At 38.5% G+C, this 27,465-nt stretch overlaps 4 protein-coding genes across 5 annotated transcripts; 2 read left to right on the top strand and 2 right to left on the bottom strand.

Moving 5' to 3' along the window:
• Positions 1-1,151: 1,151 nt before the first annotated feature.
• LOC106636231 (uncharacterized) lies at positions 1,152-14,092 on the top strand. The gene is made up of 5 exons (XM_014348566.2): positions 1,152-1,542; positions 9,698-9,973; positions 10,424-10,663; positions 11,474-11,750; positions 12,773-14,092. Exons 1-5 carry the CDS (start codon positions 1,491-1,493, stop codon positions 13,032-13,034), a joined length of 1,107 nt encoding a protein of 368 aa, XP_014204052.2. The 5' UTR covers positions 1,152-1,490; the 3' UTR covers positions 13,035-14,092.
• A 614-nt stretch (positions 14,093-14,706) lies between these two features.
• On the bottom strand, positions 14,707-17,662 carry barc (RRM1_TatSF1_like and RRM2_TatSF1_like domain-containing protein barc). The gene is made up of 7 exons (XM_014348565.2): positions 16,759-17,662; positions 16,355-16,662; positions 15,893-16,273; positions 15,643-15,809; positions 15,389-15,575; positions 15,160-15,296; positions 14,707-15,028 (listed from the first exon to the last, which is right to left on the bottom strand). Exons 1-7 carry the CDS (start codon positions 17,192-17,194, stop codon positions 14,851-14,853), a joined length of 1,794 nt encoding a protein of 597 aa, XP_014204051.2. The 5' UTR covers positions 17,195-17,662; the 3' UTR covers positions 14,707-14,850.
• Positions 17,663-20,371: 2,709 nt separating this feature from the next.
• Positions 20,372-24,726, top strand: Pus7 (pseudouridine synthase 7). Of its 2 annotated transcripts, none has more exons than XM_014348601.2 (7): positions 20,372-20,456; positions 20,632-20,962; positions 21,719-22,165; positions 22,244-22,714; positions 22,808-23,549; positions 23,636-23,787; positions 23,885-24,726. In XM_014348601.2, the coding sequence occupies exons 2-7, from the start codon at positions 20,761-20,763 to the stop codon at positions 24,454-24,456; spliced, it is 2,586 nt and encodes an 861-aa protein (XP_014204087.2). In that variant the 5' UTR covers positions 20,372-20,456; positions 20,632-20,760; the 3' UTR covers positions 24,457-24,726. The 2 variants fall into 2 exon arrangements, with proteins under 2 accessions (XP_014204087.2, XP_089447511.1); XM_089591385.1 differs by having other exon boundaries at positions 20,372-20,487.
• Positions 24,727-24,744: 18 nt separating this feature from the next.
• Positions 24,745-25,706, bottom strand: LOC106636172 (uncharacterized; the record flags this gene model as incomplete). Its single annotated transcript, XM_014348491.2, has 4 exons — positions 24,745-24,949; positions 25,020-25,185; positions 25,295-25,464; positions 25,538-25,706. Coding segments are annotated over 4 exons (681 nt in total), but the record flags the coding sequence as incomplete, so codon positions are not given.
• Between the last annotated feature and the right edge of the window lie 1,759 nt (positions 25,707-27,465).

The raw sequence follows: 27,465 nt of genomic DNA, 5'->3' as shown, positions 1-27,465 counted from the left end.
AGAGCGAGCGAGGAATGCGCTCGAGTGTGCCGGCGTAAAACGTATCGGTGTTTGATGAAAGGGCGTCGAAAGATTTATCGGACGATGATTCACGCACAGCCACCGCCTCGCGCTTTTTCTTCGGATCACTGCACCGGTGGTCCGCTTTATCGATGAATTTTCAGTGCCTTTCCTGTAAATTGCAACACGATCAATATTTTCAAACTTCGAGTGTCGAGTAGCGCTAATATTCACTGGCTCGGCGTACTTATACTTTGTCGAACCAGAAATTAAGTTAGCTGCGAGTTTGAGGATCCGATTAAGGACTAGAAATTTTCCCAACTAAATATCCGACAGGAAAGTAACTTTGGTGCTGCGAGTTTGTGTGCTGTATTTTCCGGCTTGATGGGTCACAAAATGCAATTACGCCCTTGCGCGTAAGTGCACATTTAAATTAAAATTGGGCGCCAAGCGTTTCGTCGATGAATACATAGTTTCTCGTCTGAAGATTGCACCGAGTATACATTTTTGAGATTTTATCTTAGGTCAAACCCTCACAAGTCACGAAAATCAAAACGTACGGCATCTAAATGACAACAGAGCCGTTTTGACTGACGAGATTGTGTCGCCAAAATTTGCGATGATTCAACATCTCGAGAGAGATAATTTAATTTGATACGATCCAGTGTTCCCACACCTATCGTGTTCACGATTCGTTACGTAAAAACGTGCGGATTAAATTCGTCAATTTTTCACGGACGAGGGCATCTCCCGGTGCTCGATACCATTAGCACGACGTCTGCAATAAAACCGAGGGAGATAACGAAATTTTTTTTTTTTTCGCCCACTTCCAGCTGAAATCTTATCAGGAGCACATTGTGTCTTGTAGCGCTACGGCTAACGAAGCCCGACACGGTGCGAAAAATTTGTGCTTTAACCATCTCGTTTCCCGTGAAAAAAGAAAAAAACTTGGACGAAAGTCCCTGCATCGGTACCGTTATAAATAATTATCGGTAGCATCGGTATTAAGGCAAGTTATTGTACGTGAGAGATTGTTCGTGTGACAGGCAACGGAGCCACCTGAAAAAGACGCGAAGAAGAACAATCGAGTGCGGGGATCGGGAAGCGAGGCCAAGAGACGCTCCGTGTGCTATACATCGGTAGGGACGAGCCGCTGACGGCCGGCCACAGCCTCGCTCGTGTATCGCTAGTTCAGTTCAGCGCGAACCGGCATCGAGGAAGCACGCGTCTTCGCTCGCTTTTGTACACTTTTCAGTGCCATACGTGAAAAAAAAGAAAAAAAACAACAGTTTTCCCTCGCTCGATTTATTATTCGATCGACGGGACACCTGTTTTTTTCATAATTGGCAGTTTCGTCCCCTTTCCTTTTAATTGGACCAGCGGTTGTTTGCGGCGGAATTGAAATTCCACCGAGTGCCAGTCTGCTCGTTTCGAAGGAAAAATGCAAGGGGCCCAATTTTAGCGGTGATTGAGCTGTGCTTTCGTTCATCATGCTGGCGTATTGGGTCCTGCCGGTGCTGCTGGTGCTCACGACCACCGCAGGTAATTAATGCTTGCGCGCGTATACCGATATTCTTTTTTTATATCACGTCGCTTGTTCGTTCTCGTTTGTCAAAGGGTCTTCACTTTCATGCGGTGAAATTTGATGTATTTCATGACGGCGAGTGCTATTTTTAATTCGTTTGCAAATCATGAATCACTGATTCAAAATTATACTCTTGCCTCATGCGATACGTTTTCGCGGCATTGCATCGTTCGATGGTTGTCGTCTTTTGATAAGAAGTTACTTTTAATTTTTTTTTTTTTTTTTTTTTTTTTTTAATACGTTCCACGAGCTTCTGCGAATTTCGAGAAAAAATATGAAACACCGATGTCGTAAGGATTCTTTTATTGTGCGAAATAATAAAAAAGATCCAACGATAAATTATAGTATATAGAGATTACGTCCACTCTGAAAATGAGCGAAGCCCGACCGATGCGTCCAATCGAATAAATTAGAATACTTTGCCAGTCATCGAAAAATAAAAGAGCAACGCTGCAGCGAGCCGAGCACGCGTGGAGATGAAATTTTAATCCGCCGAGACACTAAGTCTACTGTGTACACACTCGAAGTATGCACATGGGTACAAACGTTATACCGATGCTCTAAAACATGTGCAAACTATGCGCTATAGGGACCCGAGTGTGCACTCATAGGAGGGCAGGGGGGGAAAGGATCGGCGCAAGTACGAAGACCTCGAGAGAGAGAGAGAGCGTGTACAGAGTTCGATTCGTCGACGACTACGCGAAGACACACGCCGAGTTGGCACTATACTATTTTAAGCATTTCGGCGTGTATAACCGCGAGTATGGGCTGCTGCCTGCGCGTGCAACGATTTCTCGCCTGCACTGCACGAGAGAAAAACCCCACAACGATTTCCTTTCCCCCGCGTACAACATAATAAGCGAAATTGCATTGTCCCGAGCACGCCGCCGAGCAGTTGGGTAGTTTTTCAAAGCCACCCTCCTCTATTTCTCTTCGATCGCCTCGGCTCGACGCGCCTACGACTGACGGCTCCAAAACTTTAGGTCCGTACACGCGCGGGCGACCATAAATCGCGCGCTTAATCCCCGTGACGAGCGAATGGGCGTATATAGGTGTAGTCACTGTATACCTACGCACCGCGGAGAAACGCGAATGGGGAGAGAAAGCGTTTTCGGGAAGAATTGTTTGTTATTCCGCTCCGCGGGATATTGGATTCCCTGTAATGACGAACGCGTCTGGCGGGGGAGGGTAATTGTGGCGGGTCGAAATGCCGATTCTTGCCAGTTATTTAACTGTGATTTAATACTCAAAAGTTGATTGGCTGCAATGTTTTTTTATTTGACAAATTAGTTGTTTCAACTTTTAAAAATTGATTGCGACAGGAAATCACGATTGATTGGTCGCATTTTTGCTGGGATTGCGAATTTTGCGATCATTTGTTGGTTGCGCCAATCAAATTTTTTTTTTGCGAGTTTGCAGTTTTATATAGCCGAAGGGGTCTATCCAAATATGTAAGTTAAATAGTTCATTGAGCCGCGTGAGAGCGCACGAAATTAAGAATTAACAAGAGCGGAATTTGCGATTGCGGCAACGATACGACAACCACTGCATTTTTGTAAAACAATAACACATATTTATTTACATAATCAACTTATTTTGTCATTTTTTTAAAGAAATATAGGGGTAGAAAAATCCAAAGTGGAGCAGTAAAATTCAAAGATTATTGATCGGACCATGTAGAAAATAACATTTTTTCCTGTTTTTGTTAAATCAATGAACTTTTTCATACTTTGCAATGTATCTCCTCTCTGCATATCTGTTTCGTTGTTGGGTAATTAACTCGACGTCAGTTCACAAACGGGGTTATCTTATTTTTGAATTTTAATGCGCTACTTACAAAACTTGTACAACGCTTCCTTAAAGTTCAAGCACCTTCTTTAAAATCAAAACAAGTTAAATTTACGTTGAAAACTCACACTGGTATACTCGTACATTTATAAGATTAAGGTAGATAATTCGTAATCATATGCAAACTCAAAGTTGAATATTTAAACATGGGCTTGCATAATATCAGCGATTGTGGTAAAAAAGCAAAAAATCAATATAATTTAGCCACTTTTATACTTTATTTCAAAGAAAACTATTGGCCATACAAAGATACATTTTATCAATGTAATTAGAGTTCATCGCCCGCTTGCAATCATCGCAAGGCCTCTCGGGAATAAGTATCAAAAATGATTCGACGCACGTACAGCAGCACGAAATACCGGTGTACCGCCTAGACGAAAGACATTGAAATCCAAGCGGGCCCTCGCGCTCCCGAGGAATGAATGGCCGGGACTATAAATACGATATAGCAACAGTACATATACGTACACCCGAGCGCCGATTCGAGAGGAGAGCAGATGCGATTTCTCCGAGAGGGTATTCGACCCCCGATGGCCACGCGCTCCATTTTCAAACGAATTCGCGCCCGATCTCCCCACGAGGGGGATTTCCCCGCACCGCGCACGGTTTTCATCGAGTGAAATCCGATAAACCACCGCCGGCACGTGCACACATCACCTACCCATGCGGCCGGGAGCTTTCGTGAAATCCTTTGTTATGCGTACGGATCGATCGTCAATGTGAAATAACGATTGAAAGTTGTAATAATTTGGAGTTCATCAGTGCGAGGCAAAGAGAAACAATTGTCACACTGGGGAAAAAACGCCAACCAAGCGAGTCGTATCTCGTACGTACATCACTGTAAAAACGCTCGCAAAACCCCAAAAGTGTATACACATGTCCGGGCTGTGTCGTGTACCGCGGGCGCGTTTATAAATAGTCATATACGCGAAACCGGTAAACGAGAGAGGAAAAATCGCCTCGATCGAAACGAGGAGGTGTGCGCGCGGGAGTCGCAGCCGCGATTTATCGAGCCGTGCTCTCTAAAATAGTTTTCCGTTTTGCACGGTAAGAGAAGAAGAGAAGCCAGACCCCATGCGCCAACTTCCTTTGATTCGACGATTAAAACATCTCTCCCGTTCTGTACATGCATACATCCTGTGTTTGCACATCATCCGTACACACGATATTACCACTCTCTCTCTCTCTCCCCCTATTTTTGAAATAAAACTCGATATGCAATTACGGATTAATTGCTGTTACACGCCCTGGAATCGTTGATCGCGATGGTAATGGCCAACTATGCGGCGAGATATTACGTAATTTGTATGAACACCAAAGAGATCCTTTGTACTTTGACGAGAGAGAGATCTGTGCAAGGATTCTGTCGATCGTACGCGCCTCAGACGACTATGATAGAAAAATCCAGATAATCCCAAAGTGGATGTGAAAAACGAGCATTGAAGTGTGCGGCTGGAATAGCACGAAAATCATTGACGCTCGCACGTATACGTGCATCGGACAGACCATCCATCTGCTGCGCGAGTGGCGAGGGGAAAGCGCGTTGTGTCAAATTGGCATATGGGGAATAGCAAAACGACGAGACGCTCGACGAAAATAGTTACAAGCGTCTGTGTATATGTACCGTATGCACCACAAGTGCAAGAGTTGTAACGCGGCAGGATACGCATGGGAAGATGAGCGCGCAGGAAATGGCAAAATCCGTCGATTGATGAGCCCATGGGCGTGTGTGACGGGTTAACGAGAGCTCGCGAGTGATTTGCTCCACATTTCATCGAGGCTCGAGAGTGACGCCAGCGCATTGCTTTTCTTTTTAAAAAAGGCACGCACTAATTTGGGACTCCTCAGCTACTTTTTTTTTTTTTTTATTTCAAGGGCCAACTGTTATTTTCACGAGATGTAATAAGGACCCTCGATTATTTTGCATGGGCGATGTGACTATGTGCAAGCACTATAGAGTTAGATAAATCATCGAGACTCGCGTGATAAAAGCTTTTGATGACTCATCTCACCGAGTATGGGTATCTAACTGTAATCATAGATAACGCGACTACGCAATCATAACAATATTCCATACTATCGTACACTTTGTGTACCATCGGAATAATAGGAATTAAAATGACAAGTGCAAAAATACTCGAAGAAAAAAAAAAAAAAAAAAAAAAAAACTGTTATAATACGTATAGTCAGTGGTAAAGACACACGGCGAGGTGCTCGAGAGCGCCTTTAGAAATTGTCACGTTTATTCTTGTCAATTGGTATACAACACGGCGGCGTTGACTCGAGTACAAATTTATATGCACAGTCAAGATAAATGTGGCGCTTATGTAATGTTTGTTCAAATAATAAGAATACAAGTCACACTCTACATATACACGTCACGACTCTTTTCTCGATTTTTTGCTCATATACACCTGTATAGGTATACCAACAACCGCGGCTATTAACATCCCCGCGATGCAGCATTTGCAGCTGTATATATACATTATATACCCAGGCGTTAGAAAAATAAACCAACGCAGAGCTGATCGAGTCGGAGTCACATGGACGATGTTATGACTGCCTGAAACTATGTAACCTTGTGTCCACGCGAAGATGATCCAATCGCTCCAAGTTTAGGATGCTCGACGCATCGCGGGAGTTGGAAAAAAAAAAAATGCTCGATGAATCTTATATGAAAATTTCTCACGAGAGCATTCGAATCGATCGATCTGTTGGTTCTTCCGAGAAACCCAACAGCATCGCGGGTCGAAAGGTTCGATTGATTATTCCGATGCGACGTCTGCTGCTTAGCATACGCGATATTATGCTCGGTTGGTGTAATTTTTACCGCGCGCCTGGGTAGGCATATAATATACGTAACATGAAAATTTAATGAATCGTCATTACAATAATAGCTTTGAAAGTGAGGCATGGCTCGCTGCGGAGGTAATTTTAGAACGCAAATACGAGCTACGGTGTGTACAGGGGTATTTGTATGTCTTTTGATGAGGAAATTTTCTCGGCGAAAGTTTTCACGTGGATGTGTCATTATTTTGCCACATGTGTTTGCAATCGATTAGCGTTACATTGTACAAGTGTTTTTTTATTTTTATGAAAACTATCCTAAACACGACATATTTCGAGTCGGAGTAATGTTTACTGATCGAGGGGATTAAGTGCTTGGGGCCGTATCTATTTGGGGCTCGTAAGAGAGAGAATCTTTGTTTATACTGATCGCGCGTATATATTTTTGGCTCGATGTCACGCGCTGATAACATCAGCTATGGATGAGGGAAAAATTAGTTTGATTTTCCCCGTATCTGAAAATACAAGCGCAAGAGCCGCAAAAAAAAACACAGCGTTTGCGCCTCCAAACCGCTTAATTTTCTCCTCATTGTAATTGAAGATCGGTATATGATAGAGTTAGCCGAAACAAGAAAAGAAAATTACTCTGATGGTAATCCGTTTCACAACGAGAGAGTCTTATTACCAAGACTCCAGATAAGTCCCTGTTTGTTGATCCGTGAATTTGCGACACAAAGTTGTTCTTTCGGTATATTTTGACAGTAGCGACGTTCAATTCGCAGTTGACCTGTTAATCGCAATACATATTTTGCCTTTACACGATCCCAGTAAATACGTGTATATGTATTATACAGAATATGTTTAACAATATGTGTTTGAACATTTGTCCAAAGTAGGTATGATCCTTGATTTTTCTGTGTTCAAAACATACCTAATCATTGATTTTACAAGTAGCAATTTTAGATGAGGTGCTTTAATTTTAATTATTTGCATGGCTACACTGACAGAGATTCATCATTTTATGTTCCTGGTTTTGCATGTAATATCATAATCATTATGTATGTTTATTAGACATTAATGATTATGATTAAAAATAAAGACAATCAGGGAAAAGATACACTTTAGGTAAACATTAAAACGTATATTGTTGAGCGTTTTTTTTTTAATTATTTACGTACAGAAATCGCGCGATGGCGAAATATCTCGTGATTAACCGGTCAATTGCGACGTGGTGTAAGCCGTAAGCGAATTGAACGTCACTGTAGTCAAAATATACCGAAACAACAAATTTTTGTCGCAAATTCACGGATCAACAAACAGAGACTTATCTGGAGTTTTCGTAGTAAGACTCAGTAATTTTCCTCCTTCGAATCGGCTAACTCTATCATGCCGATCTTTTCGTCTACGCACTATTTTTTCGGCAATTTCTCAAAGAAATCAGATGTTAGCAAATGATGACTTCCGCCATGTTAACCAGCACTAAAGAAGTAATTTGTAGTTGTTACTATTTTTTAAGTAAGGATATCTTCTCTTAGCGACACTCGAAAGCTTCGAACTACAACCATGTAAAATTTCATAAAGATCTGTCAAAAAGTCAGTTACCCTTGTTCCCCATTAAGCAGCTGTAGGTTGACGATTCCGAAAAAAAAAAGTAAAACCATCCGAACGAATTATCCAACGTAACTCACTTTACAGCTCTTAATGCGTGACAGCTAAATTATAATGTATACGTATATGAAGAAACGTACGCAACTCTCCACTCTCGCAAGGGGAAATAAACTAATGATTTCGCTCCACATGAAACGCTGACGCATCGCATCTTTGGATATGCACGATAAATCTTACACACTCTCTCTATCTCTCTCTTTTGCGCTTGAAAATTCTAAGTGGATGCAAAATGCCAGAGCGCATCGTAGTCTTCAATGTCTCGCTATCGGTGTAAATAATAGCATCGCTTGCCTCGCGTGTAAACGTGCGAGGTGGCAAAGCCCGTAACAGTATGCAAAGTATATCAAACAGAGACAGAGAGGAAGGGAACTTGAGCGCATATTTAGATCGCGTACGCGTTTATGTAGTACGTGCAGGCGCCCATGAATTATTGGGTGTTGGTGCGCGAGTGATTGATAGGTCAGTGCACCGATTGCACTAGATACGTTTGGCATTACGTTATATTTTGTTACGTCTCGAGTTGCCGATATTTTTTCTTTATAAAATGTATATCATGCGTCACGGTCTGTTTTGATGGAGCGTCAAGGGAGACTAATAGCATACGTATGTTTAAGTGTCACGCATTGCACGTCCCCGCACTATGAAGGAGTTTTAAACAAATTTATCCTTTGACATTTATTTTTTTAACCGTTTGGAGTCGCACACAGGTACACAGCAAATGAGCTATTTAGGGATAAAAAAACAAGTAGAAAAACATAAGAAGTGTACAAATAAAAATCGAAAGAAAAAAAACACATAGGCAATGAAATAAAGCCATTAGGAGAAGTAAAAGAATACTAGAAGATAGTAGGACGCAAATATAAAAAAAAATTTTTTAAATCTGCAAGAAACATAAACAATAACTTGTAGGTATAAATAGTAAGGGTTGAGATGTAGGATTTTTATATTTTATTGAATTTGAAAAAAGTCGCACAAATATTAAGAATTTTTTTCATTTTACAAGTTTCAGTATAATAGAAAAAAGATACGAGACAAGACAGAGGGACAAATCCCTACAAGTCTATCAATAAGTATACATGCAAGTGCGTAAGAAAGATGAATGATTGTGTGTCGATGGGGTACACTCTACACCGGTGTGTCAGGTTTTTTCGACACGCGGTCTTTTTTACTGCTCAAACAAGCAAATTTAAAAGCTAGAACGGGATTCAAAGAGACACTCGAACAGTAGTGACGTAATATGAGTTTAAAAGTCAGCAAACACTATAAAATAATGCTGTAGCTACTTGTACAGAAAGTTTTTCAATACGCATTTCGTTATGACAAAACAAGCATACTACATTTCATATACAGTTGACCTTAGCAACAGTGGTGGATGATTTAAATTCGTATTTGCGCGTATTGAAACTTATTCACAAAATGTAGGTGACACGATATTTGCCAAACTCATCAGGATTGTCGGATAGTGTTGGCTTAACGGTGGACTGTTATTTGAAGCTCGTGTTTGACAATGGATTTTAAAATTAACTAACATCGGAGTAACGGATTAGCGAGTTAAAATGTATAGATTGTGTGTGCACGTACTTCTTCTTCATCGCCATGAATGTAATGTAAATGAAAAATTTGTGTGAACGCAGGTTACAGTGACATGACGTATTTTAGCATTGGTTAAAGAAAGGATGAGAAAACCGACCCACAATTAAAAATTTTTAGTTACTCTTTAAATCTTATGATGCAATAAAAACACGTTTTATATACAGATGCATCGGAACACTAATTCCTAAAACTCTCTCTGTGTGATTTCTCGTACAGGTATCAGAGCAAGTCCAGCCGAGCCGCGAAGTTTCAACGCCGATACGTCCCTCCAGCAGCAAGTACCGGAGGACGGGACAGCCGACGTGCCGCGCCGTTTCGCATGTCCCACCGGTTTCTTCAGGCTGCGCCGAAACTGCTACTACCTGAGCGCTGGTACCGCGGCATGGAGGGAAGCCTACTTCCAGTGCACGGCGCGAAACGCCACCCTGGCAGTCCTCAACCGCAATGGCAAGGACAGGATACTGCGCAACTATCTCATGGGCGATCAGTTTAGTAAGTTTTTTTTTCTTTTTTTTTTTTTTTTTTTCTTTAGGTTATATTGGGTGATTTGTTTGCGCGATCGAGCTTTTGATTGCACCAGAAATATGTACATTTCATCTTAAGTTTTGAAACATTGTTTGATGACTCATGCATCAAGATTATCTCGTAAATGATGCGTGTCATCGATATGGAATCTGAGTACGCTTTTTCGAAAAATTATCATCACGTGTAAGATAATCGATTGTAAATAATGATTCAATTTGCGGATGAAAAAAAAAGGTGCATTCGAATACATATCGGTATCAAGTGTGGAATGATGCAACATCATCAGTCGATTGCGGTGAGATATCGATAAAGAAAAATGTATTTATCAGACGAAAAAGGTATCGCGAAAATCACAAAAATCGTCGACGGGACAAAAGTACCTTACACATATATATACAATAACAAACTCTGGCGCAGGACGCCTGGAGAGATGGATCGGGGGTATCTACAACTGGCGTCAAATGGACTGGGAGTGGGGCGAGTCGGGCAACAAGGTGCAGTTCCAGAACTTTGCCGACTCGAGCTCCATGGTGTCGGAGAACAACGTGTACCACTGCCTCGTGCTCGACCCGGACCAGGACTACAAGTGGAACCCCAGGCGATGCATCGAGCAAAAGTACTACATTTGCGAGGCCCCGCCTGGACGCATCGCTACAAGTAAGGATGACGCTCCAAATACGCGCCCTCGACGGACAGTACACATCGACTTTGTTTGCCTTGCACAATGGCAATATTTCCGCGCGATTGTAATGGCAAACATGAACTCGACGACCCCCTTTTTCAATACGCGACAGTGCTAATCAAAGAGGTTTTTTAATACGTACTCTCGCAGACGTGTTTACTTACTGTCTAGCACCTATACGTTTCCACGACGCGACAATAGCTGAAAATCCTCGGAAGAGCGAGAACCGCGTTGGGACTGTCGTTGTGCAATTGGAATAGTCATTTTTTTTTCTCTCCCTTTGTCTCTCTACATCCGATGCTTTTGCAAACGAGTTTTCTTCGACGCGACACAGTTTGCCGCGGTAAACTTTTTTCGCAACCGATTCGTTTGATTTAGTCCTTACTCTTGTTTCATCCGTTATCCGGGGGAAAGCCAATGGTTACGAAATCCACTGGCCGAGCAGGCACAGTTGCACAAGACTCGCTACACAATGGTATTGTGCACTCGAAAGAGAAGATGCGAGAGAAATTAAAAATGGACCAAAGAACCGTGAAATTGCGCGTTGAATGCGGCTCTATACCTACATATTATACTTGTGTATGAAATAATGCGCCGATAACGATCTCCCCGATTTACATAACGCGGAGCATTATTATACGGTCCGTAGTTGAGGCTGCCACGATCGCGTCTCGGAATCTTTAATTGCCGAGATCGAGCGCCGGTGGGGCATTTTTCTCTCCGCATTTCAATGAAAAAAAAAAAAAAAAAAAAAAAAAAACCCACAAGGGTCCGTTTAATTACAGGTAGGCGTCGCAAGAACATAACCGATCCCTTGGCGCCGCAGAACCAGCGGCTGAGGCCACCTTCGAGGCGGGACGAGTACAAGCACCTCCACCACAACCATAACCCGCACGGCAAGGGCGAGGCGATCCAGAGGAAGCAGCGCAACGGCACTGCCGCGAACAACCCGAGCGGCAAGCTCAAGTCGATGCGGAAAAAGAATTGGCACCGCCATCGGTCGCACGACGACAATCAGATTTGGGCCCACGGCATTAAGTTTGGCTCGAGGCCTCCCAACGGGTGAGAGCCAGCTGCTTCTTCTTCCTGCGCGAGGCTAAAAGGGCTTTTTTAATAGATCGATTCTCGGAAGCGTAAATTTAATCGCCCGGCACTCGCCTTTTGGCGCTCGCTATTGGTTATAACACTCTTACTCGTGATCGGCATTTAGCGCGCGCTTTTTTTTTTCACGCCTCCACGCGCGCGCGTGTCTCGTTACATACATGTTTTTTTTTTTTTTTTTTCCCCAGAGGACAGTTTTGACGCGATGGTTGATTGATGGTGACGAGTCGGGCTGTTTGAATTTTAATGAGCTGCTTTTTTCTTCTTTACTGCGATGACAACTTTTTTGTCACAGCCGGTGAGTTTTTACATTTGGGGAACATCATTCCCACGGACCATTACATGAAATATAATTTCTTTTTTGTGCATCAAAATTGACAATAATATCGTCATTGGGGAAGAAAAAGTTTATACCAATACAGTCCGAGCTGGATACGAAGCAAAAACGAATGAAATTTGAATGTGCTTGCATGGCTGATTAATTCCAGAGAAATAACGAAAGCTTTATTGGCTTGTATCATTGAAATTTTACCCTTTTGTGACCATAAACTGCGACAACATCCTCTAAAAGTAAATGAATAAAAATTTTCAGCGCGTAAATTTTTCTCGCGCAACGATGAAAGAGAAACGGTAACTTTTCAAATCCATCGAGGTCACAGCGACGCATAATCATTATTGACGCGGTACGGTGGTCGGTGGCCAAACCCAACAATTACCATTAAAACGTATAACAACGCGCGTACTCGGCAAAATCATCAAAACAAAGCCATCTAAAAGTCAGTATCCCATTGCATATATATATATAATATATATTATATACACGCGATGGCAACGAGCCATCATCATCCTTGGGCACACATGGTCGGACGTACGCAAAACATCCCAGCGTTAGCCCAGTTTCCCACGAGCGGCAAATTGGCCGTCGTCTAAGCAAACAAAAGCCCCCCTTCCCCCCCTGACTCAACTCTCTGATGTTATTCCAGATCGCGGCGTCTAAAGTCACCGAGCAAAGACAAGAAAGAAAGGGGCAATGGACGCAAGCACAATCCGCACCACAGCAACAGCATCCTCGAGCCGGCAGCCGCACCGGTGTCCCAAGTCTCCCCGAGCCCGGGCAGTTTGGACGCTTTCCCGGCCGACGGGCGCATCCTCACGGACGAGCGGCTCCAGAGCCTAGATGAGCGCGCCTACTCGCCGCTCTTCGGCAAGGACTACGTGCGCGAGGAGGTCCTCCTGAAAGTCTGAGCTTCGCGTCCCCCCGCGCCTCCTTTGATTGGCAAACAAACGACAGGAGATTAAAGCATATGTATGTACATACATACCTACCGTTGCACCGCACGGGAGATCAAAGGAAGGAGAGAGAGAGAGAGCTCGCGACGTGTGCGGTCGGCCGTGCTACGTGTGGGCCTTGATTATTATTTCCTTGGTGGGCCAAAAGTGTGTGCTGGGGAGCCCGATTGTACTTTCGGTCGGAACGAACATGCGGAAACCATTTTACCGAAATATCAAGTTCCACTAGTCGACTTCGTTTGACCGGATGACTCGTTTAATATTTCAAGTGCAAAACTGTGTGCCGATTCGGGGATTTCTAATTTATACTTACTTGCGCTGTATCCGGATCCCACGGTATGAAATTGGTGCAGTTTTCACGTGTAAATGAAAAACCGAGCGCTTTTGTAATCTAAATAATCAATGCGATACCACCATCGACCTAAGTATCAAAATTAGCTTTTAACGGTAGAAACCAATTAATATCGACTCGACTTGTTTCGTTTGACCCTTGATTCGAACGAAACAACGCAAGCAAGCGAGTTTAATAAAAATATAGGTATTACAAGACTTATCGAGTTGTACTCCGTTACATTGCGTTATTTTATTTTTGCATACGTACTTTTGAATCGTATCTCATTAAGTATTACATAATATTTATTTACAATCGGAATAGCGTGTAAGAAGACCAGTGGCTTGTTTGATTCGCTTAGAATTTTTTTATTTTTTATTTTTTTTTTTTTTTACTGTAATATAGGCGAGAAAATTACAATATTAATACAAAAGCTACTTGTATTTTTGTAGAAATGAAAAAAGAAAAAAGGAACCTTAGCATTAATCATGTAAACTATAATTTTGTTGATAATGAGCGAAACTGACCCTGACATATACGCTCTTCATCACGCAACACCAAAGACCATGAGTTTGATGTCACATTTTTTTTTCCCATTCCCTATATTAACGCAATATTATTGCTTTTTCACAAGCGCGGAATCTCCTGTACCACTACGTAATAAATATAGTTTTTAAATATGTAAAAAAAAAAAATTAAAAAAACAATTTAACTTCTACTCGTTTACGAGCACATTTTTTTAAAACTAAGTTACTTACAGCAATAACAATTAAAACAGTTATTTTACGCGATTTTTTTTTACTACAATGCTTGTAAATAATCTTAATTTTAATAACCTATTGTATCTACATCATAGAACGAAATGAAATGTATGTCAGTATCCTAAGTTCTAATCCAATGAAGTACATAAATACAATACGTAAATTTTAGTTATTAAAAAAATATGATGTTTATGATGATGAAACTTACCCTGTACTTTTTATTTAATGCTGCTTTAATCTCAGGTTAGGCTCAAATATTTGGGTATCTACAAATAAAGAAATATACAATGAGATGTTACTTAAATGAAACTGCATACTTGATGTCGTTGAAAAGTAACAAAAAACGTTTTTTAACATTAATTATTTAGATAATTTTTTTTTTCTTTACATATCAATTGTTATGATGCATCTTAATGTTTTCACAAAACCATCATGTATACTACTAACACTGTAGAAACATAAAAGACAATCCAAAGAAGATCATAACGTTTACTTTTTATTTTTATTAAATAAAAAATAAATTTTACCCACCATATTCTATTCGAATTAAATTGGCGATTTATTTTTCTTGAAATAGATGGATTTAAAATTTTTAATGTTAAAAATATTTCAAAAAATTTCTTCAACATTATTATAGCATCGTTTAAAATAGATCTCAACTATAGGTAACAAGAAAACACTAAAGTGCTTCTGCAACTGATGACTGGGAATGCAAATTTTTATTTGTATCGGCATCATCACCTGTTGTACTTTTTATATTTTCCGCTGCAGTTTTACTTCCAGTTTCATCCTGTCCATCCAAGTAATCATCCCACTTTTTCATTCTTGCTTCGATTTGTTCCTCTGTCTCTTTAATTCTAAAAATAAAACATGCGTATTTCAGTATTCATTGATAAATGTAGCGAAATTCTACAAACAGTTTTGAGTCAAAAGATGTATTTAACTGAGACATCAAAGCAAACTTTGATGCATAGCATCATAGACTTACTTATATTTAGTCCGGCCATCCCATATTTCAGCAGTTATTTTCCTCTGACCGAACCATCGGCCGTTTAACAGCTCTATGCAAGCTTGAGCTTCCTCGATTTCTTTGAACGTCACTTGTGCAACGCCTTCGGGATTTCGCTGAAATTAGGAAAACAAATTACGATCTTTAAGCAATTCAAAAACAAGTCGACAAGATAACAAATAGAACCGATATAAGTTCCACTACTTACATCATAAAGAGTGACTTTTTTTACTTCACCACATTTCACGCATTCAGATCTGATGTCTTGGGTGAATTCTAAAATCAACTTTGGATCTTTATCAAAGTCTTCGGGTTGAAAAAGATTCTTTAAAATGACTATACGTTCGCATTTGAGAGGCTCTCCCAACATCTTATCAGGCCGCCAGTCCAAGAGCCTGCAAAAGATGAGCATTGTTTGAAAAATAATTGTAACAAAACATAATACGATACAAAATAACTTACTTATCGTGAATTTTCTTCTGCTTATCTTTGTCCTTGTTTTTTCGTTTTGGCTTTTTTGATGGATCATACTCCCCTTTCAACTGGAATTTAGCTCTTTGTACACTAAGAGTCTTTCCTCTGATGTTCCAGCCATCTAAAATATCAAGTGCCAACTCGACTGATTCAAGCTAAGAAAAAACAAACATTAGATGCATAAGTGTAACTCCAACTATAAATTGATTTGTAATGGTAATGAATGGATTGTACATACTTTAATATATGTACAACGAGCATCTCCCTTCAGATCTCCACTTTCATCAGCATATAACTTGAGCTTATCAACACCTTTATCATCACGTGCAAGCAGTCCACATTTACAAACCAACTCTTTTAGTTCATCCATGGTTATGTCAAGAGGCAAATTAGAAATGTAAACTGTCAGATTATGTTTTTCATCTACATCAAACCATGTTGGAGCTTCTTTTGCTTTCCTTTTGTTTTCCGCCTTTCTCTCTTCTTTAGTTAATTTCGGTTTTTGGGGAGGCTTTGGTGGATCTTCGAAAGGTAAACTTGGTTCATTCGTAGAACTGGTACTGTTTGAGCCAGTGAAACCATAATTCATTTGATACCTTGCCATAAAGTCATCATCAAGCTACAAACGTAATAGGGAGTGTTTAATAAGTAAATTTACTTATAAACATGAGATAGAAAAAATGTATATAATACTACTCACCTTAGGGAACCACGCATTTTTCTCTTTATCCCAAAAGTATGATGTGCCATCAGCTGGATCAGTGTAAGTATGAGTATCATTTTCAAATCCATAAACACCTTGAGCTGTTGTCTGCTGATCAGCTTTATCCTTCATCACCACAGCACTTCCAGTTTCTACCTCATCATCATTCTTCACAACCCATTCATTCTTTTCCTGTATAAACTTATACGTAACCTTGGTATTTTTATCAGTGTATACATAATGTTTACCATCAAATTCATAATCCTTCATAGGATTCGACGTATCGCTATTTTCATCTTTAGGACCTATTTGCCAAAAAATAATCTCGTTGATTCAAAAAATTTCAGTAAACATTCAGTAGAATAAAAATGAGCCAGTTAAAAAAGTGACCAAGTACTTACACCACTTGTTTTCTGCACTATTCCAAACTAATTTCCTGCCAGTGCCTGGCTCAGTGTATACACATTGGCCACCCTCATAACTAATATTATTAGTGTAACTGTGCTGCTCTTTAGCATTCGTTTCCTCTTCCTCATCAGTATCAAATTCCTCAATGTCGTCATCGTCACGCTTTTTGTAAATTACTTTTGGAATTTCTTTAACAAGTGGCTTTGGTGGCACATAAGAAATCGTTAAAGTGGACTGTTCCAGAACTTTTGGTTCATCAATTTTATTTTCTTGTTTATAAGCACCTTCACCATCAACACTCTCATCCCTTGAGCTTACATCTTGGTTTAGATCATTACTATCACAGTCATTTGATTTGATGCTTTGACCATCCTTTGGGACTGTCGGTGCACTTTCACTTTTTTTTATATCAATTTCTTGTTCACTCATTTTTTCGATGCAAATACTCAACAAAATTGTGTAAGTTCTGAACACTTAGGTTAACTATACATTGTAGGAATTTACTGGAAAAGAATCACTGAAAAACTTCATGGTAACAACTTTGTTGATTAGCCTTTGCATTATACAATAGTTTAACTTGCACATCCAATGTTTCACTACTAAAGTAGCAGTTTACTTAATTTTTAATTTACAATTGTACGATTAAAAATGCAAAAATTTTCTCTGATCTCTGATGGCAATCAGATTATCAGATACCCGACCAAGTAACCAACGGATCTTAAGATATACGTCATGCTTTTATTGCTCGATTAATTGGTTTCATGATTTTATATCATTTTTTGTTCATCGTTGTAGTTATTTATTACCTGAGTACCGATTTTTTCGATATTTTCAGTTATTAAAGTTCTTCAATAAAAAGGTACTGACTAGGTACATGAATAAGAGTAAGTATTACAAAGATATCCGCAACTAAGCAAAGCCATATGGTCGATTTTTTTACATCATATAAGTTGGATATCTACACTTTTTTAGGTTAATTTTCTGATAAAAGATGAATAGGAAACTTGCCGCAAACAGCATAAAAAATGTCAACTAATTATTGTCTATTTATCAAATTAGTTGCGGCTGGTTTATAATTATTTATATGGCTTTACTGGAAGTATGTAGTAATGATTATTTGGATCAGCGCCATCTAGCGTTGCGGATTTTTGAACTAAAAAGTGGCCCTAAACTTTTCAACCAGAGCTTTAGCGCTTAGAAACACTTAGTCTATTATAAACCAGCCGCAACTTATTTTGTAGCTATAAAATGAAAAATAAACCGGACATGTGTTTTTGGCGGCAAGTTAACAATCTATTTTTCACCCAAAAATTGACCTACTATGTATTTGTACTTTTAAAGATCTATTTTCGAGTAAAAGGCAGATTGTTAACTTGCCGCCAAAAACACATGTATTGTTATTTTTTGATTTTATAGCTACAATATAAGTTGCGGCTGGTTTATATTTGGCTAAATGGCTCTAAGCGCTAATGCTGTGAGTCAAAAGTTTAGGGCCACTTTTTAGTTCAAAAATCCGCAACGCTAGATGGCGCTGATCCAAATAATCATTACTACATACTTCCAGTAAAGCCATATAATCAATTATAAACCAGCCGCAACTAATTTGATAAATAGACAATAAAAATTGACGTTGTTTGTGCTGTTTGCGGCAAGTTTACAATCTATCATTTACCCACTAATCGACCTCCTATATATTTATGCTTATAGAGGTAGATGTTGGAGCAAGAGTTTTTATCAAAATGTTAAAATTCTATAATCCTTTTAAGTATTTACTATATGTGTAACGTTTAGTGTTGATTTTTGTTAGCTGAAATAGCTAAAAAACAAGTAGAGCCATATAATGTCGGGGTTTTTAACATTTTTATTTGTTAAGTATTTTTATAAAAATATAAAATAATCTTTCCATTGCATTTATTGACATAATGTTGAGTACATGATAATCACAGCTACAAAAGAAAATCGAAGTTATAAGACCAATTACTTAGGAACATCCCAAATTTCAATGCACACTGAGTATCAGACTCAATAATGTAGTTACTACTGTTTGCAACTACAATTGGATTACCACCTGCATGAAAAAAATTGTAATGTTTTGAAACATAATATATTAAACGTGGCATATGGTTTTACAAAATTTACTAACTAAAATTAATTTTGCCCGGCTTGGAAAATAATGTAACCTTTGTGACTTTTTGTACAATTATTTTAACACAACCGAGTTTGACTAAAATCTGTAATAATTAAGTTTTTAAGTATTAGAGATGATGAGTTTAATCATATTTAAATACTTTTAACTTGTATGCAAGTAATTGCTCGGGGCCTTTTCACTTAGTCATATGTACCTAGACTGGATACACCTGCCTCTTGAGCATCTCCAGATAAATATTTTCATAATAAAATATTCGAAACACCATACCTTCATCAATCCTCTAGTGTCATACGGTTGCAATGCTGGTGAGAACCGATTTTGTACACTAGTAAGAAATAAACCTGGCCTCTCTACAATAACATAATACTGCTCCAAGCATACAATCCAAAACACGCATATTCAAAACTCCATCGATTCTTATCCAAGGTTTTATTACCACTTTGATTTCTTCTTTGCTGCTACAAGCAATTAATAAATTTATCTTGGCCAACAATGAGCGTTAAATATTTCAATGATACAAATTTCTTTTAATGGTAAATATTCGGGTAAAAGATAAATAGTAAACTTGCCGCAAACCGCACAAAAAATGTCAACTTATTATTGTCTATCAATCAAATTATTTGCGGCTGGTTTATAATTAACATAATGGCTCTACTATAAGTTACAGTAATAATTATTTGGATCAGCGCCATCTAGCGTTACGGATTTTTGAACTAAAAAGTGGCCCTAAACTTTTGACTCACAGCATTAGCGCTTAGAGCCATTTAGCCAAATATAAACCAGCCGCAACTTACACTGTAGCTATAAAATCAAAAAATAACAATACATGTGTTTTTGGCGGCAAGTTAATAATCTGCCTTTTACTCGAAAATAGATCTTTAAAAGTACAAATACATGGGAGGTTGAATTTTTGGTAGAAAATGTATTGTTTACTTGCCGCCAAAAACACACGTACGGTTTATTTTTCATTTTATAGCTACAAGATAAGTTGCGGCCGGTTTATAATAGGCTAAATGGCTCTAAGCGCTAAAGCTCTGGTTGAAAAGTTTAGGGCCACTTTTTAGTTCAAAAATCCGCAACGCTAGATGGCGCTGATCCAAATAATCATTACTACATACCTCCAGTAAAGCCATATAATCAATTATTAACCAGCCGCAACTAATTTGATAAATAGACAATAATAAGTTGACATTTTTTATGCTGTTTGCGGCAAGTTTACTATTTATTTTTTATTAGAAAATTCACCTACAAAATTGCAGACATCCTATATATATATACTAACATGATTTGATAAATTTGACCATACCAACATACCATTGACTTACCATCTGAGCTTGACATGTCTAACTTCTTACTGACAGTTAACATTGTCAGTTTCTGTGTTGTCAACGAGTTTTTTATAGTGCCGCGGTAGGGAGGAGGAAGCGGAAAATATAACTTTCACTAGACACTCACGATCTTTATACAAGAACGAGAGTATAGTCGCGAAGCGCAAATCTATCGCACTGTTCGACGTAACCTTCAACGGAAATCGGCATCTTCGTAAGTCTCAACTTCTTGATTCTTAACAAAAGTACGACACTTTTTTCATTACGTTTGCTTCCTTAGCTTTGTTAGACTCAAACCTTAAGCCTGTCACTGTCATCTCACCCCTAACTTTCATCACGATCCCTTGAAGATCCACACGTGTAAACATTTGCTCGATCTGATTTCGCAGGTATTTTCTCTACAAACCATCATCTAGAAGGAACATTCCAACTTTCGTGACCTTAGATCCCACCGAGACTAATCAATCCTGGAGTCGCGGCCGTCGCGATCGGAAAGAAGAAGCCGTAGAGCGGCTAAGATGCCTCGTGGTGGTGCAGATCGGGGTAGAGGCAACAGGCCGTCAACGCCGCCTCTGCGCCAAGACGCTCACGCCGGCGATGGTGAAAGAGCTTCAGGCGGGGGTGGTGATGCCGCAGACTACAGAAGGAGGCCCCCCAAGAATTTCAGGAACTACAACAGGTCTGGTGGAGGTCGAGGCTCCCGTTTCTATGGCAAAAGTCGTGAGTATTTTCATTTTCTATCTTACGATTCTCCTTTCTTGTTTCGCGTTTCGACTCGCGTTCTTAGAATTTCGCGCCAAACATGTGTTGAAATAATGAATTTCTTTGTTGTATTTACAAGTATTTCGTGACGACGATATTTGCGTATTTTCTCTGTGCTCTCTTATGTTTTGTAAATGTACCTAAATACATGGACGCCATGCATTCATCAATAATCAGTGACCGAAAAAGACGGTAAAGGTCATAATTGTTTATCCTTTTACCTTTAAAGGAAAGCGGGCGCGCACGAGTATACTGCGTTTAAAACTTGAAACCAAGTGTTTAGGTTCGTATACTCTCTTGTAATTTTGTTTACTTTCTTTTAGAAACACCCTTTTGTCTCGAGTAAGTAGTGGACGCTGCGTATACGCATTTTAGAAGTAAAAGTTTCGGTTTATGTTTTAAGAAAACATAGTCCTCGACTTTTTTTAACCGTTACAATTTTCAAAACTAAATGATTGTTTTTAAAATCGTTTAAAAAACAAAATAATGTTATATAGAGAATGCAACTATACTGTAGTACTTATATTTACGTAACATGATTATTGGTGTCCACCACATTAAAATTATTTCTAAAAACTTTTTCAAGTAAATTACTTACAATTATGCTTGTACTAGTGTTATGTTTTGAGAAAGAAAACAATAATCAGTTGAAAAATATGATTGGCTGAGGTATATAGGCTGAAGTATATATAATCATTAGTGATTTTTTGTCAGGTAATTATAACAACGAAAATGACAGAAGAAATTTCAAAAAGCCCAAGTTCGATGTTGGAGAACGGTTAAAAGAAGTTGATCTTGGCATCACAGAATACGTTGGAGACACTGAAGGATTCACAGGTACAATAAAAGAAAGGTACTCCGATTTTGCGGTACATGAAATTAATATGAAAGGAGAAGTTGCCAAGCTGACTGATCAAAGAATTCCTGAAGATCCAGAAGATAGTATTGACATCGAGGATTTGAAAAAAAAAATTCCGCAAGATGTATGGGAAAAAGTTGTAAAAATCGCCGAGTGTAGTGATGTTGAAATTGATGTTACTGACATGGACAGAGGGCAAAGAAAATGCATACATCAGTTGGTTAAAAAGATGACCACAGTTTACAGCGAAACCAAAGATGTAGGTGACAAAAAGCTAATGGTATTTACCAAAGAATATTCAAGTAAGTCTTGTAAAAATACAATTATGAACCAATCACGATTTCTACTATAATTTTTTTACGTGATAAATTTTCTTCTAGAGAACACACGTGATAATAGAAAAGATTGGTCAGCTAGGGGTGGAGATTACTGTCATTTCATTTTATACAAATCTAATATGGATACAATGGATGCATTAAACCAAATATCCGGTTCATTGGGTCTGAAGTCCAACATCTTTAGTTATGCAGGAACTAAAGACAGAAGAGCCACAACCACCCAGTGGATTAGTGTAAAAAAAATGAATCCCCAAAAAATCCTAAGGGCTGCAAAGAATATCAGAGGAGCATTTGTTGGAAACTTTAAATTCGAAAAAGAATCTCTGAAGTTGGGAAAGCTCTATGGAAACAAATTCACCATTGCTCTTAGAAATGTCACTGCATCCAACGATGTCATTGATAAAGGTATGATTTCATTGCGAGATAAGGGATTCATTAACTACTACGGCTTGCAACGATTTGGAGCCATTGCAGCCATACCAACTTACGCAATTGGAAGAGCTCTTTTGCAAGGTAGGTAATGTTTCATTGATGTAAATGAATCGTGAGTTATCAATTTATAGTTCAAAAAATTGACAATGAAGTAACGTTAACAATTTTATTAAGGTAACTGGGCAGAAGCAGTAGATTTGATTCTCAAGCCAAGGGAAGGTGAGCAAGACCCTCAACTCGCTGAAGCTCGAGAGGTATACAGTAAGACAAAGGACGCTCGCCAAGCACATGATAAAATTGGTCGCACTGATAAGATCGAAGCTAAGCTTCTACAGGGACTTAACATTCGAGGACAAACTAACTTTCATGGAGCACTGGACGAAATTCCTAGGAACACACTATTAATGTACATTCATGCATACCAAAGTAAGGTATGGAACGATATTGTGACCCGTCGTATCAAAGAATTCGGACTGAAGCCCATTGTTGGTGATTTGGTGTACGCGAATCCTGAGGCAAAAGATGAATTCGTTCTTGTTGATACTGTTCACCCTGAGGTTGAAGAGAATAAAAATGATGCCTCTGAAAATGAAGCTACCAAGACTGTTGAAACTAAAGAAAAAAAGACTGATGCACCTCTAGAGGACTCTACCAATGCAGGCAAAACGAATACTGCAGAAAGGGAAAAAATGGATGAAAAAATAGAGGACGACAAGAGCAGCGTGAATAGTGACGACGATCGACCACCACCTGAAGTCAAGATATTGACGGAACAAGACTTGTCAAACTATACTGTGTTTGATATAGTAATGCCGCAACCTGGATGGAAAGTTGTTTATCCGCCCTATGCAAAATCTTGGTTCGATGAGCAACTTCAGAAGGATTGTCTTACTCCCGAGTTGAAACAAAAGAACAAGTGGGTATCTAAAAATTATCAAAGTATTAAGCATCCATGTTTAATACGTTAACTAATTTATTTTATTTATTTTTTTTTTTTTTTAGAAAATATTCACTTGGTGGATCGTATAGAAAAATTCTGGAAGTACCAAAACACTTGAGCTGGAAAATTATACGATACAAAGATCAAAGAGCTGATTTGATTCTATCGGACATGGATGAGCTGAGGGATATGGAACCAATCAAAGATGAACCAGGTATGTACCATGTGGCAAAAACAATTGTTTTGCCTAACGCTTGCATTATCATGACTAATGAAAATTTGATTTTTTAATTCTTTAATTTTCATGTCAGAGGGACAGTTCAAAGCATTAATTGTCGAAATGTCTTTGAAATCTTCAACTTACGCTACTATGGCATTGCGTGAAGTTTTAAAGTGCGACACGTCCTCGCAAACTCACGCAGCTCAGTCTGCTGCCTTCTATAAAGCTCACGAGACGCAGGAAGACAAGAACAAAGAACCTAACCAGCAAACCCAGCAGAGTACTGACACATCTGAAGCTGAAAGTATCCCTCACGTTGAGAATCTCAGATTGAATGATGGCAGTAGTGATCAGCCAAACCAGCCCGAGGATGAGACTAGCGACAATAAATCTAACTCTTCTACAAAGACTTTGCTCGTCGACTCTGAAGAAGAAGCGTGTCGTATATTAGAGTCCAACAATACGGCCATGAAAAATCCATGTGATGACTCTAGTGGTGAAGATGAGTTAGCAAAGTCCGTTTTGGTCGAGCCCAATCCAATGGGAAATTCTACAATTGATGAGAAGTCAGCTAATACTTCTTTGTTGGCTGAACCTCAGAAACATGAGACTGATCCCACCAATGATTCCGGCATTGACGCCAATGTTTCAATTCAAACATAATGTTCCAAATTTTTTATATACTTATATTACATTCTAATTCTTTTTCTTGTCTTGTTTAAAAACTATGAAGATCAGCTTATTTTAAACTTTAAACTTTAAACTTTGTTATGCAATCAAGATTATCTTGATATTAATTTCAAAGTCGTGTTATGTTTCATAAGTTTATGATAAAAATATAATTTTTTTTCTCTTTATTTTATAAAACAAAAAGTGTATTAATCGTTAAGTACAAGTAAATATAGTTTTTGAATAAATTACTATTTTGGTAAATTTTGGGCGTACATTTTATTTCGTTGCAATAGACAAGGGAATAATCTTTAAATTCTTGGTACATTAGTTGGGTAAGTGGAATAGTAATTGCTGTGAGGTTTCGATCTGTAGTTCTTATTCACTGCCAACATAAAATTGATTCCTACTAGACACACGTGTGATCTCAAATTAGCTATCGAAGTGAATTTTTTCTTGCAAGTATTGCACTGTTTCGAACACAAACCTATTTGATAACAAATTTTTAGCGTCTTATCATACAATACACAATTGTTACAAATATATCTAATGTTTACCACTGTAGAGCTTGATGTGCTGGTGTAAAATACGCTTTTTACAAAAGCCTCTGTGACAAGTGGGACACCTCATGGGCCAGTTTCCTGTGTGAAAATAGCTGTGCGCCTTTAAATCGCCCGGGGTCGGGAAAGATCGTTCACACTCCAAACACTTGTGATGTTTTACCTTAGTTTTTACCAAAACAATTTCATGGTGACTTAGCCAAAACTTAAAATTCCATTTTTAAATTATGCAAAAACAATACATTGAATCAGGTAATTGTTATGATCATTACCTTGTAGTGCGTCATCCTGTGGTAGTACAAGTTTGAGGAGGCTGTAAAGCGCTTACCACATATCGGACACATGTGCGGTCGCTCGCCCGTGTGTATTCTTACGTGCGTATTTAGCGAACTCGAGGTGCTAAACATTTTTCCGCAAACCGTACAACCATGCGACTTTTCTCCTTTTGATAGTTTCAATTATGTTTTATTTTCCTCCATGACTTTTACAAACTTTATTCCTTGTAGTATACGTACCTGTATGCGTGCTGAGGTGCCTTTTTAATAAGGAAGGCCTGTCGAAGCTTTTTCCGCAGGTCTGACACGGCAAACGTCGCCGAAGCTTTACACTTTCTGGTGTTTCTGATTCATGTTCCTTTCGGCAGCTCAAATCCAAAGGTCTTTCCTGTTCTGGTTCATTGGTAAAAATTTAAATTAACTGTTATTGCGACAGAAAGCTATTTTTCATTACTTTTCTACATTTGATATTCTAATTTTTAGGCACAACTCGATGAGAGTGTTTTACAGTATTGTGCTTGCCAAAGAAAAAAAAAATAATACGTGAACCATTGTTTTTCGTGTAGAACGATTTTTAATTTAACTAAAATGGCACGTAATCAAATATTACAACTAATTTAAGTCATTTTAATTCTATGAAACTTGAATCAAGTAGATTCCTGAATTTTATTTTGAAACGTAATCATTAGCAATCTGAGTAGTTTCATCAAAGGGTGAAGAAATTTCTAACCATTTTGCAACTTCATTTGAATAGAAAGAAAAAATGTATTTAATGGCCATATTGGCTAAAATCGGTTTTTTAAAGTTTATATATATTAACTTTAAACATATATTTACTTTGGATTTTATCATTCTGGTACAAAGAGCTCAGTGTAAGATATGATACGTGAAGCTATATGTAGTAATTACAGTAGTAATCACTTCTAAATACTGTCATACGGTCGATTTGATTAAACCATGTAAGAATATCTATACTTTTTGAGGTTAATTTTCTTATAAAAGATAAATAGTAAACTTGCCGCAAACAGCATAAAAAATGTCAACTTATTATTGTCTATTTATCAAATTAGTTGCGGCTGGTTTATAATTGATTATATGGCTTTACTGGAAGTATGTAGTAATGATTATTTGGATCAGCGCCATCTAGCGTTGCAGATTTTTGAACTAAAAAGTGGCCCTAAACTTTTCAACCCGAGCTTTAGCGCTTAGAGCCACTTAGCCTATTATAAACCAGCCGCAACTCATCTTGCAGCTATAAAATAAAAAATAAACCGTACATGTGTTTTTGGCGGCAAATTAACAATCTATTTTTTACTAAAAAATCGACCTACTATGTATTTTCACTTTTAAAGATAAATTTTTGAATAAAAAATAGATTGTTAACTTGCCGCCAAAAACACATGTACGGTTTATTTTTCATTTCATAGCTACAAGATAAGTTGCGGCTGGTTTATAATAGGCTAAATAGCTCTAAGCGCTAAAGCTCTGGTTGAAAAGTTTAGGGCCACTTTTTAGTTCAAAAATCCGCAACGCTAGATGGCGCTGATCCAAATAATCATTACTGTATACTTCCAGTAAAGCCTTATAATCAATTATAAACCAGCCGCAACTAATTTGATAGATAGACAATAATAAGTTGACATTTTTCGTGCTGTTTGCGGCAAGTTTACTATTTATCTTTTACCCGAATATTTACCATCAAAAGAAATTTGTATCATTGAGATATTTAACGCTCATTGTTGGCCAAGATAAATTTATTAATTGCTTGTAGCAGCAAAGAAGAAATCAAAGTGGTAATAAAACCTTGGATAAGAATCGATGGAGTTTTGAATATGCGTGTTTTGGATTGTATGCTTGGAGCAGTATTATGTTATTGTAGAGAGGCCAGGTTTATTTCTTACTAGTGTACAAAATCGGTTCTCACCAGCATTGCAACCGTATGACACTAGAGGATTGATGGAGGTATGGTGTTTCGAATATTTTATTATGAAAATATTTATCTGGAGATGCTCAAGAGGCAGGTGTATCCAGTCTAGGTACATATGACTAAGTGAAAAGGCCCCGAGCAATTACTTGCATACAAGTTAAAAGTATTCAAATATGATTAAACTCGTCATATCCAATACTTAAAAACTTAATTATTACAGATTTTAGTCAAACTCGGTTGT

Source organism: Copidosoma floridanum, unplaced genomic scaffold, assembly GCF_036245765.1.
Source record: "Copidosoma floridanum isolate Cflo_tuat_1 unplaced genomic scaffold, Cflo_Japanese_pri ptg000013l, whole genome shotgun sequence".
Classification (NCBI taxonomy): Eukaryota; Metazoa; Arthropoda; class Insecta; order Hymenoptera; family Encyrtidae; genus Copidosoma; species Copidosoma floridanum.
The sequence above is the reverse complement of the archived record's forward strand: the minus strand, read 5'-3'. Positions and strand labels throughout refer to the sequence as shown.

Coding starts and splice junctions, on each gene's coding strand:
- barc (XM_014348565.2), bottom strand. CDS start 17,194: ATGAGTGAACAAGAAATTGATATAAAAAAAAGTGAAAGTGCACCGACA. Junction 16,274..16,354: donor AAAATGCGTGGTTCCCTAAG/GTGAGTAGTATT, acceptor TTACGTTTGTAG/CTTGATGATGACTTTATGGC. Junction 15,810..15,892: donor CTCGTTGTACATATATTAAA/GTATGTACAATC, acceptor GTTTTTTCTTAG/CTTGAATCAGTCGAGTTGGC.
- Pus7 (XM_014348601.2), top strand. CDS start 20,761: ATGCCTCGTGGTGGTGCAGATCGGGGTAGAGGCAACAGGCCGTCAACG. Junction 22,166..22,243: donor ATTTACCAAAGAATATTCAA/GTAAGTCTTGTA, acceptor ATTTTCTTCTAG/AGAACACACGTGATAATAGA. Junction 23,550..23,635: donor GAGTTGAAACAAAAGAACAA/GTGGGTATCTAA, acceptor TTTTTTTTTTAG/AAAATATTCACTTGGTGGAT.
- LOC106636231 (XM_014348566.2), top strand. CDS start 1,491: ATGCTGGCGTATTGGGTCCTGCCGGTGCTGCTGGTGCTCACGACCACC. Junction 1,543..9,697: donor GGTGCTCACGACCACCGCAG/GTAATTAATGCT, acceptor TTTCTCGTACAG/GTATCAGAGCAAGTCCAGCC. Junction 10,664..11,473: donor GCCTGGACGCATCGCTACAA/GTAAGGATGACG, acceptor GTTTAATTACAG/GTAGGCGTCGCAAGAACATA.